Below are 16,106 nucleotides of genomic sequence, written 5' to 3'. Positions count from 1 at the left end.
GCCTGTGCTTCTAGTGTCATATCTAAGAATCCACCGCCATACCCAAGGTCATAAAGCTTTTCTATGTTTTCTTCTGAGAGTTTTATAGTTTAAGCTCTTAGTTTGAGGTCTTGGATCAATTTTGAGTTGATTTTTTTTTTTAATATGGAACATGATAACAGTGGAGCCCTGGTGGCGCAGTGGTTAAGAGCTACAGCATCCTACAGCTGCTAACCAAAAAAAGGATGGCAGTTCAAATCCACCAGATGCTCCTTGGCAACAGTATGGGGCAGTTCTACTCCGTCAGATAGGGTCACTCTGAGTCGGAATCAACTCGAGGGCGATGGGTTTTTTGTATAGTAATGGTTCAATTTCATTCTTTCGCAGGTGGCTATCCAGTTTTCCCAGCACCATTTATTGAATAGATTCTCCTTTCCCCCATTGAACAAGCTTGGCATATTTGCCAAAAATTAACAGACCACATACGTGATCTGTAATTATTTGTTAAATGCCCAGTCTTCCTCTCCAATAACAGTGACATCTGGTAGTCAACAGGTGAGAGTAAATTTTCCTTCCTGCTGCCACTCTTAGTTCAAGCTTTCAATGTCTCTGACCCAGATGATTGATAAAATCCTCTATCTCTTGGCTATCATTCTGCTTTACCTTCCATTACTTCCTCCATGAGTGAAGTCTTTCTAAAAGGAAAATATAATCAAGATGAACCTACTATACAGCTTTAAAACCCATTAACGTAATGAGTCCCCGCCATCTAAAGAACAAAGTTCAAGTCAGCCGTATTTATCATTCAAAATTCTATTCAAGAATCATATTCTTTAAGAATCATTCCCTGACACTCTCTTCTACATTACTATTGTATCAAAATTTCATTGTTATGCTTGTATGTCCATCTCTCCTTTATACAGCCCTCCTTATAGAAGGGCACCATAACTCATTAATCATCTTTGTACCTCCACTGCCTAGCAGATGCTCAAAAGCTTGCTTACCCAGGTTTTCTTTCATTCCTATTTCAGAATGGCTTTCCATGCCTTCCTAATTCTAACTCCTGCTATATTTGCCATTCCTGCCCATCACCTCCTCGGATATACTTCCTTCACAAAATTACCCCCTCTTTCAAATAAACTCTTGATTATTTCCTTCTCTAATGCCTTCTCCCCTGTGGCCTACAAAACCAAAAAGCCTCTTCTACCTTCAAAAAAAAACTCATTTCAATTTGTTGTCTCCTTAAACTACCTAGGCCATTGCTATCCTTCCTCTTAACAGAAAGAAAATCTCATGTGCTTACTTATATATATACACTCATTTAATTTTTACAAATAGAAAAATAAGGCTCAAAGAGGTTTTGTCTAGAACTACAATCTTCTTTTGAAATAACAGTAAAAAGACTGCCTATCACAAAGCAAGTAATTCAAATGAAGGCAAGAGAATAGATGGAAGAGGCTGATATTGCCAGTTCATGCATCCATACACCATGCAAACTTACCATTAATGGCTTCTACCAGAATTACATTGTCAGAGACATTTTTTCCCCATCTTACTGGTACAAAAGATAATCATATGTCTTCTATGATCACTGCTGTCTTAGATGCAAGGAAACATGGTAGCTCCCGTGGTTCCCAATAGTTTTCCATTTGCCAGTTCCAGTGTTTCATGATTTCCGTCTGTTTTTTAAGCTATTGGTTTCTATTACCATATTCCATACCCTTCTGGTAAATCCTTATTTAATGTATTCAATTCATTTATTACTCACTGATTTTTCTAAACTAATATAAATGGGCTTCTCTTCCTCAACCGAAAATCTTGAATATCAATAGCAGAATACAGATTAATATAGCTGCCCAAAAAGACAACTCTGATTACACATAGTCAAAACAGAAAAGAAATCCTTTCAAGCTCTATCATACAAAATAAGGCCAGAAGTTCAGAGCGGCTATCTATAAACATAGCTTATCTAGTCTGACCTTTGGCTAGCACAGAAGAGGGAGTCAGGGAATGATTCTTACAGAATATGATTCTTGAACAGAATTCTGAATGATGAATATGCCTGGCTTGAACTTTGTTCTTTTAAGCAGCGGGAACTCATTGTATTAATGGGTTTTAAAGCAGTACAGGAGGTTCATCTTGATTGTATTTCCCCTCTACAAGTGGATTTTAAATGGTAGGCTCATCTTTGGGTTAAAAAAAAAAAGTCAATGTCACCATTTCATGCACAGCAGTACTGGCTGCTTTACAAGTCTAAAAAATGCAATATGTTATCTCATTTGGCCCTAGCAGTCACCTTCTGAGGTAGGTGAGAAATTCCTTTTTTACAGCTAAGAGTATAGATAAAAAGTTAAGAGTTATCTACTGTCTAAAAGCTCAGAAGAAGAAATACACATAAAAAAAGTCAAGGTTTAATGCCTTCTATGCTCTTTGGGTTTGATCTTGGTTATGTTCTTTGTAATGGCCAATGAGGCACCTGATACCTTGGAAATTACCTCCTCAGTTATAGGAGTTCCATTAATGCTGAGTGTCACCCAGCAATTCTGCCTCCATTTTAGAACATCATGAGTCCCAAAAAGAGTTGAAAACTAAGTAAATAAAAAAACATACTTGTCCATATTGATTTCTATTACTACATCTCTTTTAAAGACACTGGGTTTTCTGGGTTAGTATAATGTCACATGCACAATGAACTTAGAATAAGAATTCCAACGCGATTTCATCGAGAACAGTATTTTCTTACCTTGAAAACTTTAGTGACAGGCCATCACATTTGCAGATATAAAAGGAAAACTAGATAAACTTACCATTTGGATGCCAGATTTCTGTAATGAATTTCATTTTTGGAGGCCGAAGGGGATAATCTTTTGGGAAAGTGAGATGAGCCTTAAAAACACCACCTTCACTGGAAAAACAAAAACAAGTTCTCATCTGTAAATTCCTGCTTATAGGTAGACAATTATTAAAACAAGAGTGGCAGAGCTAACACTAAAAATGAAGTACGTGAACAGCCTGGATTCCAAGCAGTTACTCCAAAACCCCGTTTAATAAGCTGTCATACCTGTTAAACTCCCCTTACTCAACTCTCAGGAAAGGTGCTAAGATGAAGGTGTTTCTAAAAAGACATTCAGATCAGATCACATTACTGCCAGGCCACAAGCCTTTCCATCATTTCCCATTGTACTGGGAACAAAATTCACAGGGCTTAACATTGCCCTAAGGCTCAGACTATCCATTTTTCCATGTTGTTCTCAAACTACCACTGTACTCTCTATTGCAGCCAGTCTTCTTATAGCTCCTCAAACATACCAAGCTTTCTTACCTTATGCACATTTTGTTGTCCGTCATCTGGGATAAGATGTGCTGACTGTCCATTCATCCATGTATTTACCCATTTCATCATTTAACAAATATTTATTCAGCACTTATGTGTCAAGCTCTAGAAGTACAGCAGTCAAAAAAATATATTCTCTGAACTTTAGGTGTTTACATTCTAGTGACTCTCCAAAGCAGTGCTGTCCAAACAATTTTCTGCAATGTTGAAAATGTTCTATATTTGCACTGTCCTATTTTTTTTTTTTTTTTTTTTATACAGTAGCCACTGGCCACTGGATATAATATGGCTACTGCAACTGACAAACTGCCTTTTTATATAATTTTAATATCCACATGTGGCTAGTGACTACTGCATGGGACAGTGCATTTCCAGAACACTGTCATCTAATTAGAGACTGTGCTTGTAACTATCAAAAGAACAATACAATGTATTATATACACTGATAACTAAAGCCAAAGAGAGCAAGTCAGCTGGAAGGGGCAAAAGTGACTATGTTCCTGTCTTGCAGCCTGGTACTAGCCATTTCCTGTTTGAAACATCCTTTTCCTCGTCTTCTGAAAGATTGTACTTGAACACCCAATCTAAACTAACCACTAGGTCCCCCCTAACACACAGACCTCTTTTAATTTCTTTATTACAATCCCAATTCTCACAGCAGATTCTTTATTGTTCATTGTAGGCTCCATGAGTGCAGAGTATATGATCATGGTTTATTTCAGATCAGTGAGAAATGGAATTTAAATGGTAGCTCATCTTTGGGTTAAAAAAAAAAAAAAATTCAAGTTAATTCACTGGACAGATACATTGAGTATAATCCTAGTATGTGCTAAAACACTATTCCACGTAACAGGACTCGGCAGTGAGCGAAAGTTAACAGATTACTGGTTTCGTGGAGCTTACATTCTACAGGCAGGCAGGCAGAAGTACCAAGAAAAATATCAGTAATAAGTACTATCATGGAATGATATGAGCAATCTATTGCTAAATGAAAAAAGTATCCATAAAACAAGCCTATTTGTCTTTAAGAAGAAAAACTGAGGGTATGTTTGTATACAAAAAGAAAAATACCTAGAGGCATGACACTAATACATAATGATGGTTTAATCTGGAGGGTAGAATGATGGGCTCTTTCACACTTTCTGCTTTGTACATTTTAATATAGTTTGAATGTTTAACAAGTAAACATTACTTGTTATTTCCTTTTCTAATTGTAAAAGCAAGATTGTAGTGGGGAAATTTAGAAGAAAAACACAGGTAGATCAACAATACCAAATACTTCTGAATACTTAGGAAAGGCACTGGACTTGCAATGTAAAAAGTTGGTGGCCTTGATAACACAAATTTGATAGAAGCAATAGGAAAAAGATAGTAAAGGATTAAAGAAAGAATAGGGTGACAAAGTAAAGCATAAAACGTAGAACAATATGCTTGAAGTTAAAGAAGATGGTAACTAAATGTGGAAAAATAATACACACGCTTTAAAAGAGGAAAAAAAATAATCTGTCTTCAAAGAGATGGGAGGGTGCTGGCAGAAAGATTAGAGATATTAGAAAAAGATTAACTGAGAAATCAGATAGAAATGGGAAGAAATAGAAGCCCTGGTGGCAGCATTTTTAAGTGCTAGGCAGCTAACTGAAAAATTGGTGGTTATCCACGCAGCAACTCCAAGGGAGAAAGACCTGGTGATCTGATCCATAAAGATTACAATCTAGGAAACCCTGTGGGGCAGTTCTACTCTAATCACATGGGTTCACTCTGAGTCAGAATCTACTCAATGGCACCCAACAAGAACGCCTGACCACAACAAAAGAAAGAACATCATTTCCTTTCACACAGCAAGAAAAACAGACTGAATGTAGTACAGATATCTAGAAGTAGAAAGAAAAAAACAAAGTATATGCCTGTCTTATACCCTTAATTTTCGTAATTTATGAGCTTATCTACTGAAGGGGAAAAAACAAGGAGGCTTAAGGGAAATGGAGCCTGAAATAGCTATTGTGAGAAGGGCATTATACTGGTAAATCTGTAACTCTTCAACGGGTAACCCAACTGTGTAAGTTAGAGCCAAAATTGGTCTTAGGACATATTAATTATATGGACTGGTTTTTCAAAGGGAGCCTGCAGAATGTACTTAGTAAGTCACTAGCCAAGTTTCTGTTTTTTGTTTTTTTCTTTAAACACAAAAATAGAATAGAAAACATGGGAGTAGTTTGTTTCAGTTATATAATCTGCAGATGTATTTCTACCCATTAATCTACATAAAGATATGATGAATGCAGTGGGTCATGAAGTAAAATTTTTTTTATTATGGCTGTGGTAAAAAAAAAAAAAAAAGTTTGAAAGAAAGCTAGAAATTCAGAACACAGCAAAGATCTATACAAAAGGGCACTGGAACAGCTGCCACAAAGCCCATACACTTTATTCTACTGGTAAGGCTATTCTTGATAATATTAAGTTAGCTCTCCTAAATCTTTTTAATTTTAATTAATTAAAGCCATTCAAAAGTTTCCTATTAGGTAACTGGAATCCCCATCATGAAAAATGTCTTATTCCCTTACACTGTTTTCAATCTTTAAAATGTCAATCAAATTTAATTAATAGGGTTGCCTTAAAGCACACAATTTTCACTCTACCTGAAATGCCCTCATTCACTATGAACCAACCATGCTATTCCTTATAACTTTTCTCCTATCTGTGGACCCCTCACTTTCTGTTTTACCTGTAGAAATCCTACCTGTTTTGTTTTTTTTTTTTTAATGCCTAGCTCAGTGGGGCCCAACTTGTGGGTACAAACTACCAATGAACAGCCAAGTTAGCAAAGAGAAACCCCAAAACACAGAGGGCACAAAAAAAACACAGATTACATATTTACATGTCATATTCAGTATTTTTTTCATACACAAAGATGCTATTGTGATGAGCAAAGTGAAAGTTTATTAAAAAGTATCAATAAATTCAAAATACCATTTCTTCTATTATATATCTTCTTAATCAACAGATACTTATAGTACAATTACTGGCACGATGTTAAAAAGAGGTATGCAACCCAGAGTTATATATCTGAAAAGACTGGGAAACCTAGGTCTAGCTCAAGTCTCTCCCCTGAGATCTCCCTTATTGTTTTTGTTTTAAATTACAAAAATCTTAGAGGGATCAGATCCCATTTTTCTACTTTGTCAGATTCTACCATTATGCCATGCTTATTTATTTAAACAGTATACTGAATGCTGTCTTCTGAAACTTTGCTAGCTCTGTACTTTATGTGTGTGTATATATATATGTGTGTGTACTTTCTATATATCCCTGTTGGTATGTGTTTCTTGTTCATTTTACCTGCCACATTCTATAACTGATTCATTCTCTAAGATATTTGATTCCTTCCAATTTTTCTGAGATTATAAGCAATAGAACGTTGAATATTTCCTAGGCATAGGATTTTTACCATAGAAATTAAACTGCTAAGACCAAGTTTAAGTATTTGTTCAGTCATACAGTAATAAACATAGTAGAGTTGGAGAGCTAAACAAAGGCAGTCCCCAAAACCCATATTCTTAAGCACTACGTTATAAATGACATGGTATTGCCACTGATCACCCCATTTGTAAGCAATTGAAGCACTAGGTTCCTTACAGATGATAGGACTTGTGGCTCTAATAAACAGAACTATAAAAGAATTTTGTAACTCCAAAAGATGTTTATGAGAGAGTTTGGACAACTCTTCATTTTCTATATCTACACAGGTAAGAAGACATTGCAAAACACACACATATAACCTTAAGATTCTGTATAACTTTCACACTATTGCCAGAGGTAAGAAACAAAATAAACTAGCCTTCAGTAATAAAGGGGGAATAAGAGATTTTTTTTTCAAGTGTATATTCACTATTCACTAACAAAATTTATAATTATACAGTGATATCCAGGTTTCCTAAACTTTCTTAAAGACCTACTGCTACTCCTTTATTAAATTTTATTTCTGTGGATATCAATGGCTATCCACACTGCTTGATAAAAAGTAGTTTGAAAATGGGTGTATCACAGCAGTTTCAGAATGCATACTTCACAGAAAGACAGCCTCCAGAATCTATTCTCAACAGCACTAGAGAGATTCATTAATGGAAAGGACACTAATAGAGATTTAACACTGTCTGGAGATAAGGAAATGATTAAATTAACGCTCACGGCACTGATGAATCTGAAAGTGACACCTGAATGTACCAGTTATTGATGACATGGGTTGTGAAGAGTATGGAGTGCCCTCTAGTGAGTAAATGAAATATCACACCAGCTCTTACAGAATTCTAGTACACTAATATCTCTTGTCATATAAATGATGTAATCATCAAGTGGTAAATTAATCACTTAGGTTGAGGTACTATCTAACCCATCTTAATTTACTTTCAATCTGTACCTCCTCCTCCGACCCCACTGCCAGCCTGGCTTCCTTTCACGTGCAGTTATTCAGCTGGTGAGTTTAAACCCGCTGACCTTTAGGGTGGCAGCAGAGCACTTTAACCACTGCACCACCACGGCTCCATTTAAACCTCAGTCACTCCCAATAGCACTCTTCAAACAACTGCAGGATGGCCTCTACTTTCTTCACTTGGCAGAAATTACAAGAACACCACTAACTTTTATTAAATCAACACTTTTTAAGCATTCTTGATCCTTGGTAGCATTTTAAAAGACTTACCTCTATAAAACCTTTCCTCTCCACATTGTTCATGGGCATTTCTGACTACTTTCCTCTGCTCTTTCTTAAACAATGGTGTTTCTCAGGGTCCTGCCCTAGACGTATGCTCTCTCTATTCCCTGAGCAAAGGCTGCTGATCTCCCTACCTCCAGTAGGCCGTGGCCAGCCCCCAACTCCATTTTTTATACTATAGAGGAAAGATTTATTTTGAAATAACTAGCATTAAAAACATACATTTCTTGCAGAAATAAACAAGTAAACTAAACAAGCAAAATAAAATTTCACACTCCTGATACTTAATAATTTGATGCATACTCTAAAACATAAAATCTATGAACTGCTGATTTAAAATTTCTCGATGGCTGCACCCTGTCCTCAGGATATGGAATAAATCCAAACTCTTAAATAATATTTAAAATAAACTTCATCGCCTAGACCCCAATTTCCTATCCAACCTCATTTCTTGAAATTCTTTGTACTTACTTCACTTAACTGCCATACCCTTTGCTTCATCTCTTATTTTCGAGGCCCTGTGTGTACATAACCTGTTGCCACTGAGTTGATTCCAACTCATAGTGACACCATAGGACAGAGCAAAACTGCCCCACAGGGTTTCTAAGGAGTGGCTGGTGGATTCAAACTGCCGACCTTTTGGTTAGAAGCCACAGCTCGCTGTAGCTCTTAACCACTGCACCACCAGGGTTCCTGTGTATACACAGTTCTCCTTTTAATCCCACCTTTCTTTCCACTTCCCCTCACCTCTCACTGCTACTGCCAGAATTATCTGTCTAGTTCTCTCTTACTCCAGCTATAGGTATTGTGATTGATAGCTCAAAATCTGTTCCACCCCAAAATAATTAATCTAAGCCAACTGTAGTGATCTCATTCATCTTGCCAGTTACTGGATGAGGAATGACTAGATTCTGACAAACGAGACAAGAGGCTGGAGAGCTTCCAGGAAAAAAAAGGTTTCTGCAGCCCCTAAGGAACATAAAACACAAGAGACTACCTTCTCTTCTTCCTTTGGATGATGTTCTCAAATGCTCAAAACTGCTGCAACCATTTTGCTACCAGTCTAAAGACAACAAATTTCTTTATTTTCTAAACCAGTTAAAGGCAGATTTCTGTTATTTGTAGCTAAAAGCATTCAAAATGATAGCAGTAGTTACTAACTCTTCAGCTCCCACTTAAGACATCCCTTCCCCTAGGAAAAATTTCCTAACACATTCAAAACCTGCCACACTCCAATGAGTTCCCATAGCACCCCATCATGCATGTTACCAGTTTTCTAAATGACTATGCAGTACAAGTTTTGGGGAGCAGTGACTAGGTAATTCAAGGTCTTGTTCCCAGCATCTAGCTAAGAGTACTCAAAAAACAACTGAGAACTAAATGAATGAGTAGTGTTGTAGAAACAGCTTGAGGGGCAGTGTCTGACCTCCTCCAGCCCCATAAAGGGGAAAGAGAACCAAGATCAACAGTACAAGGCTAACTCCCATGAGGCAGAGACCAGACAAGCTTCCTCTCTCTGCCATCTTTACAAGTTCTGACACCAACCATCCCCCCCACAGCATTCTCTACTGGGTTTGATAATTCGCTGCAATGGCCACACAGAACTCAGATCATACTCATGATTACGGAGTTTATTAGGGAAGTAAGAGCTACAACTCAGGTTCAGGAACACTCAGGATACACTCATCCCATCAGGACAGCCTCTTCCCCACCGCGCTCGCAGGCTGGGTTCGGGGCAGGGGGGAGGGGGGAGGCACAGCTAACATCTTAGAAAACCTAAAATCATAAAAAAATGTTTGATGCCTCCAAATCCTTGCCTGCTTAGTATTATCAAAGACCAGGCTTGAGAGAGGTAGTACCCAAGACACAAACTGAGATCTAGATCCTTCCCTGCTATCACTCAGTTCTATGGCTTTTGAGAAAATTACTTCATCTCTTTTTCCCCAATACTTGCTCAATTCCTATAAAAAGTATGGACTACATTACTAGTTCTGAACTTCCACTGGTCACTAACAGCAGGAATTCACGATGCTTCTGAAAAAGCATCACATACTAGTAAATGTAAGCGGTCTGCAAACAATCTGAGCAGAAAATAAGATTGCGGTCTTGGAATCTAAAAATATATTACATGAATTATTTAAGAAATTCCATCTCTCTTTTCTATTGTTCTTTAATAACACTACATCTGTTGTCTATCTTTAATACTTATTGATTTAACAGCTTGTAGTCGGTTAAAGGATTATTTTACACCCTAAAAATCACTTTACAAACTGGGAAAAGCTAACATTAGTTCATTGTTGGGTCAAAATACCCTGGTTCTGACCAGTATTCTGTGGGAGTCCAATTAGAGAACCACTAAAAGAGATGAGCTCACAAGTTCTCTCCAGTCTTCTGAAGACACATGTGTACAATATGTTCTGTATGAAAGTCTCTCTGGAATATGCAATGCTACACTCGAATTAAACTGATGAAATGCTAAGAATGGTAAAGCCTTGCCTCCTTAAAATGCCAAGTGTTCCTTTTGGGGGTCAATGCACAGCAGGCTCAAGGGAAGGGAGGAAGAAGGAGAGAAGTTTCAATACAGAGATTTTCTTTTCTATCGGCCTGTTAGTTAAAACTTACCTCCTAATTTCTGGGATATACAAGTTAAAAAAAATTATTTATATATAATCTCACCTTAAGACAGCTTTTCTCTCATAAATTTTTTCCAGGTATTGAGACTATCTGAATTTCTTAAACTATTATATATTTAGGAAAATAACAGGTTTTAGACATTAGAGCTTAAAGCAGAACACAAAAACCCTAGACATATTCAAATTTAGTGCAAATGGTACTGAACACAGCCACTTCACCTGTTCCATAAAAAATAATTACATTTCAGTTTGTCAAAATAGTTCATATTTCAATAAATTAAAAGAGCTGTACTTTGACGATACCAATTCCATCATACTTACTAAAGTGTATCTGGAGGACCAATAATAAGGACTTCCCATCGATAAAGATCATTGTCATCTATTAAACCTGCTGAAAAGCCTTCCACTGGATTTTTGTTGAGTTCTGTAGAAAAAGAAAAATTTGATCAAAACTTTTAAGCATGTAACTGTCACCCAACAGATAAATTACAGAACACGAGCAAAAATGTTATAAATTCTAAACCATCAAATGGATATACCTTGCAAAGAAAATGCTACCTAATGGCCAAAACATTGAAATTTCCGTAACACAAGGAAGTCACAGTTAAACTATCCAGAAGATCCATTTCAACAGCCCCTCTCCCTTCTGCCCTGGTTTCCAGCCAGGTTCTGACCCTTCTACGTAGCCCTCTAGTGGCCCTCTAAGGGAGCTTGTAAAAATGCATGCCCCAGAGATACCGATTCAGAGGTGTCAAGAGGGAGCCAGATATCAAACCAGTACTTCCGGTCATTCTTAAGCGGCAGTCTTTAGAGCACACCTTAAGAAACACTGACAGAGTGCCTAATACCTTTTCACTGGAATTTGCTGAGCTTATCCAACCTTCATTTATACTAATATTCACATGTATTAGCTATTTTTGAAGCACCCTCCATAATCCTGATGACGCATTTCTACAGTTGGTGTTCACGTGTGGCCCGTTAGACTCTGAGCTCAGAGAGAACACAGACAGCCCCTTCTGTCCTGCCTGTGTGTGCTGACTCCTCTGCCAGCCACGGATTCCAACACAGAAGAGTTGCTTAATAATGACAGTTGGTGCCTACAGGAGTGGCAGTGGCATCATGAGGTTCTTCTCTTCTAGAGGGAGTGCACTGGCATGGATGGAGAAAGATGGTGATGGGGGACAAGACCAGGGGCAAGAGACCAGTGGTAATGAAGTGGGGAGACAAAGGCCAAAGTGCCCTTGAGTCCTTTCGGACTCACAGTGACCCCATGTACAACAGAACGTAACACTGCCGGGTCCTACACCAACCTCACAAATGTTGCTATGTTTGAACCCATTGTTGCAGTCACTGTGTCAATCCATCTCGTTGAGGGTCTTCTACTTTCTCACTGACCCTCTATCTTACTGAGCATGATGCCCTTCTTCAGGGAATGGTCCCTCCCAAATGTCCAAAGTACGTGAAATGAAATCTCGCCATCGTCACTTCCAAGGAGCACTCTGGCTGTACTTCTTCTGAGACAGACTCGTTAGTTCTTTTGGCAGTCCATGGCATATTCATTATTCTTTGCCAATACCACAATTCAAAGGACTCAATTCTTCTTTGGTCTTTCTTATTTCTTGTCCGGCTTTCACATGCACATAAAGTGACTGAAAATATCAAAGCTTGGGTCAGGCGCACCTTAGTCCTCAAAGTGACATCTTTGCTTTTCAACACTTTAAAGAGGTCTTTTGCAGCCGATCTGCCCAATGCAATACATCATTTGATTTCTTGACTGCTGCTTCCATGGGTGTTGATTGTGGATCCAAGTAAAATGAAATTCTCTAACAACTTCAATCTTTTCTCCCATTATTATGATGTTGCTTATTGGTCCCGTTGTGAGGATTTTTGTTTTCTTCATGTTGAGACGTAATACATACTGAAGGTTGTGGTCTTTGATCTTCATCATTAAGTGCTTTAAATTCTCTTCACTTTCAGCAAGCAAGGTTGTGTCATCTGCATATCGCAGGTTATTTATTAATGAGTCTTCCACCAATCCTGATTGTCACGTTCTTCTTCATACAGTCCAGCTTCTTGGATTATTTGCTCAGCATATGGATCAGTAAGTGTGGTGAAAGGATACAACCCTGACACATACCTTTTCTGACTTTAAATCATGCAGTATGTCCTCGTTCTGTTTGAACAACGGCCTCTTGGTCTATGTACAGATTCCACATGAGCACAAATCAAGTGTTCTGGAATTCTCATTCTTCGCAATGTTATCCATAAATTTGTTATGATCCACACAGTCAAATACCTTTGCACAGTCAATAAAACACAGGTAAACATCTTTCTGGTATTCTCTGCTTTCAGCCAAGATCCATCTGACATCATCAATAATATCCCTGGTTCTACATCCTCTTCTGAATCCAGCTTGCATTTCTGGCAGTTCTCTGTCGATGTACGGCTGCAATCACTTTTGAATTATCTTCAGCAAAATGCTACTCGTGTGTGATATTAATACCGTTTGATAATTTCTGCATTCTGTTAAATCACCTTTCTTTGAAATGGGCACAAATACGGGTCTCTTCCAGTCAGCTGGTCAAGTAGCTATCTTCCAAATTTCTTGGCATGAACAAGTGAGCACCTTCAGTGCTGTATCTATTTGTTGAATGACACAGGAACCATTAAAAGAAGATGGAAGGAATATACCGAGTCACTGTACCAAAAAGAACTGGTCAATGTTCAACCATTTTAGGAGGTAGCATGTGATCAAGAACCAATGGCAGTGAAAGAAGAAGTCAAAGCTGTACTGAAGGCAGTGGCAAAAAATAAAGCTACAGGAATTGATAGAATATCATTTGAGATGTTGCAGCAAACAGATGCAGAACTGGAGGTGAACTGCATATATTTAAATATATAATTTGGTAAGTATTAACATACGTATACTTTTATGAAACCACCACCACAATCATGATAGTGAAACATAAATATCCATCATCAACAAAAAAATATTATTTAATTTACGTACCAGGAGAGCTAAGTGCTGACTGGCTCGAAATGGGAAATGGAGATAAAGCACATACAAGTGGGGAGAGCGGTTCAGAAAGGACTTTCCGCATGTCTGAACAGGTCTGTAATTCTCATACAATTCCTGCCACCATTTTGAAGGAGCTTAATCTAATGACGAAAGTAAGTGTAATGTAACTCAGACAGCTATGAAAGACTGGTAACTGAGAAGATATTAATTCTTTGAGGAATCGGGGTTGTGTTATTTCAACAACTGGGACTTAATGCTAAAACATGCCTGTGCAACGTGGAGATTGCCAAAAGTGAAAGCTTATTTAAACACGAATGGCTTTTCTCAAAATCTGAGAACAAATGCTTTTTAGCCATCTAAGATTTTTGCCTAATACACAAAGTAAACTGCTATAAATAACTTGTTTTAAATCAGTAACTTGTTTTAAACTTGCTAAGTGAAAGAAGGCAGATACAACAAAACATAAGAAATGCATTTTTACTTTTAAACAGCTATTCTAAATCATAAAAAAATAAGTTATCGAAAATGCAGACATTAAAATAGGAATTACACTTTAATCTTATGCATTTATGCACGCATGTATTTCAGATATACTGGGCACTGGAAAAGAGCTGAATGAGAAACTAGCCAGATTTTTACTGTCAATTGAAGGATGGACAATTATTTTCTACACTGCATTAACTCATTTCCAACTTTTTAGATGAACACTATTGCACAGACCACTTTCTCCAACACTGTAAATAAGAGTCTTGTGTGAAATTCTGTAACGTACCCAGAAATTACCTAGTTGCATTTTCCATCCAGTAGAGTTATGCAAGTCCAGTGGCGTTGCATAAATGTAAGTGGGTAGGTTCTGAAATTAGCATATATGGTCAAAATTACACTTTCTAAGTGCCCTTATGCTTCCCACAAAGTATATTATTGCTTTTTCATTTTTGTCAATACATCATAAATTCTCGAAATCTTTTGCATACTCTCCATGTTTTTCTCCTACAGGCATGATTGTGTCTACTACTTGTTTCACATAAGTAATGCAACTGCAATGTTGAAGAATGTCCAGCATCTCACTTTTCTAAAAGCTTTTGCCCCTAGCATAGATCCTCACAGATTTAATATACCTGTATTAGGTAGGCCATTACCATGCCTTCCTGCTCCATAAATGTTTCCTTCAAGGTCCAGTTCAAGCACCATCCTCCCTCCTCCATGAGGCCTTCCCTAATAATTTACCAAATAATAATCTTATTTTGACTTCTGTTGAACTTCTATCAATTTTACTTTTAGTCTCACTATATCATCTGGCACTCAACTATCATCAGCTCCTAATCCCCAGAAAAGTATCAGGTAATTACAATGTGTAATAAATGGAGGAACACCATAGAAGCGTACGTAACACAACCTTGAAGAGTCAGAAAAGACTTCCAAAATAAAACGAAACATCTGAAATACGACAAAGGATTTGGGTGGGAGGAGGTGCAAGGTTCACATAGAGCAGCATGTACAAAAACTTGAAATATGAAGATCAGTACATGACTGATAAAAAAGCAAGGGAGGGGTAGTTGAAACAAAACACTATTGGATGCTGCACAGCAAAGGGTCTTTAGAAGAAGCCATGTAGGTTTGAACTTTACACAGAGGGCAATGATAAGCCTTTGAAGGGTTTTGTTTTTGGTTTTTGAAACTATGGGATGACTTCATGAGATTTATATTTTTAAAAACCAACTTTGCAGCGTGTGGGGGGTGACATAAAATTAAGGTCATATTGAGGACAAAGAAACCAAAAATGGAAGGGAAGCTATTACAGTAACACTGGAAAGTATAAAACAGGATATTTAGGAAATAAAATCAGTCAACTGAACTGAACTTCATAATATGCTGGTTAAAGTAATAGGTCAAAGATGGTGCACTCTGCTTTGCTGTGTATATTCTCAAGAACAAAAAAAAGATGCACAATTCCTCAAAAAGTTCAACACAATTACCAGATGATCCAGCAATTCGATTCCTAGATATATATCCGAGAAAACAGAAAACATGTCCACACAGGAGCTTGTACACAAATGTTTTATGGCACCATAATTCAAACTAGTCAAAAGGTAGAAATAACCCAAATGTCGATCAGTGGATAAGCGGATAACCTGTGGTATATACATACAGTGGAATATTATTCAGCTACAAATAAGGAATGAAGTACCGATACATTCTGTAACTGGGATGACTCTCCAAAACATGATGTTAACTGAAAGAAGCCAGACACAAAAGGTTATATATTGTTATGATTCCTTTGATACATTTAGAATAGGGAGATCCATATAGACAGAAAACAGATTAGAGGTTACTGGGGATGGGGAAGGGGGAAATGTGGTGTGTTTTTATGGGGTGATGAAAAAGTTTTGAAACTGGACAGAGCTGGTGGTTGCACAACGTTGTGAGTTGTAC

General features: G+C 37.5%; 1 protein-coding gene across 1 annotated transcript in view; it reads right to left on the bottom strand.

Annotated features, from left to right (window-relative positions):
* UBE2G1 (ubiquitin conjugating enzyme E2 G1) overlaps positions 1-16,106 on the bottom strand; it is a 122,170-nt gene that overhangs the window by 30,995 nt on the left and 75,069 nt on the right. Inside the window, exons 2-3 of the mRNA XM_049861546.1 lie at positions 10,976-11,078; positions 2,787-2,884 (exon numbers count right to left, since the gene is read on the bottom strand). Coding sequence (XP_049717503.1) covers positions 2,787-2,884; positions 10,976-11,078 — 201 coding nt within the window. The remainder of the gene's footprint in view (positions 1-2,786; positions 2,885-10,975; positions 11,079-16,106) is intronic.

Source organism: Elephas maximus, chromosome 19 (genome assembly GCF_024166365.1).
Source record: "Elephas maximus indicus isolate mEleMax1 chromosome 19, mEleMax1 primary haplotype, whole genome shotgun sequence".
Classification (NCBI taxonomy): Eukaryota; Metazoa; Chordata; class Mammalia; order Proboscidea; family Elephantidae; genus Elephas; species Elephas maximus.
Note: the sequence above shows the minus strand (reverse complement) of the source record. Positions and strands in the feature narration are given on the sequence as shown.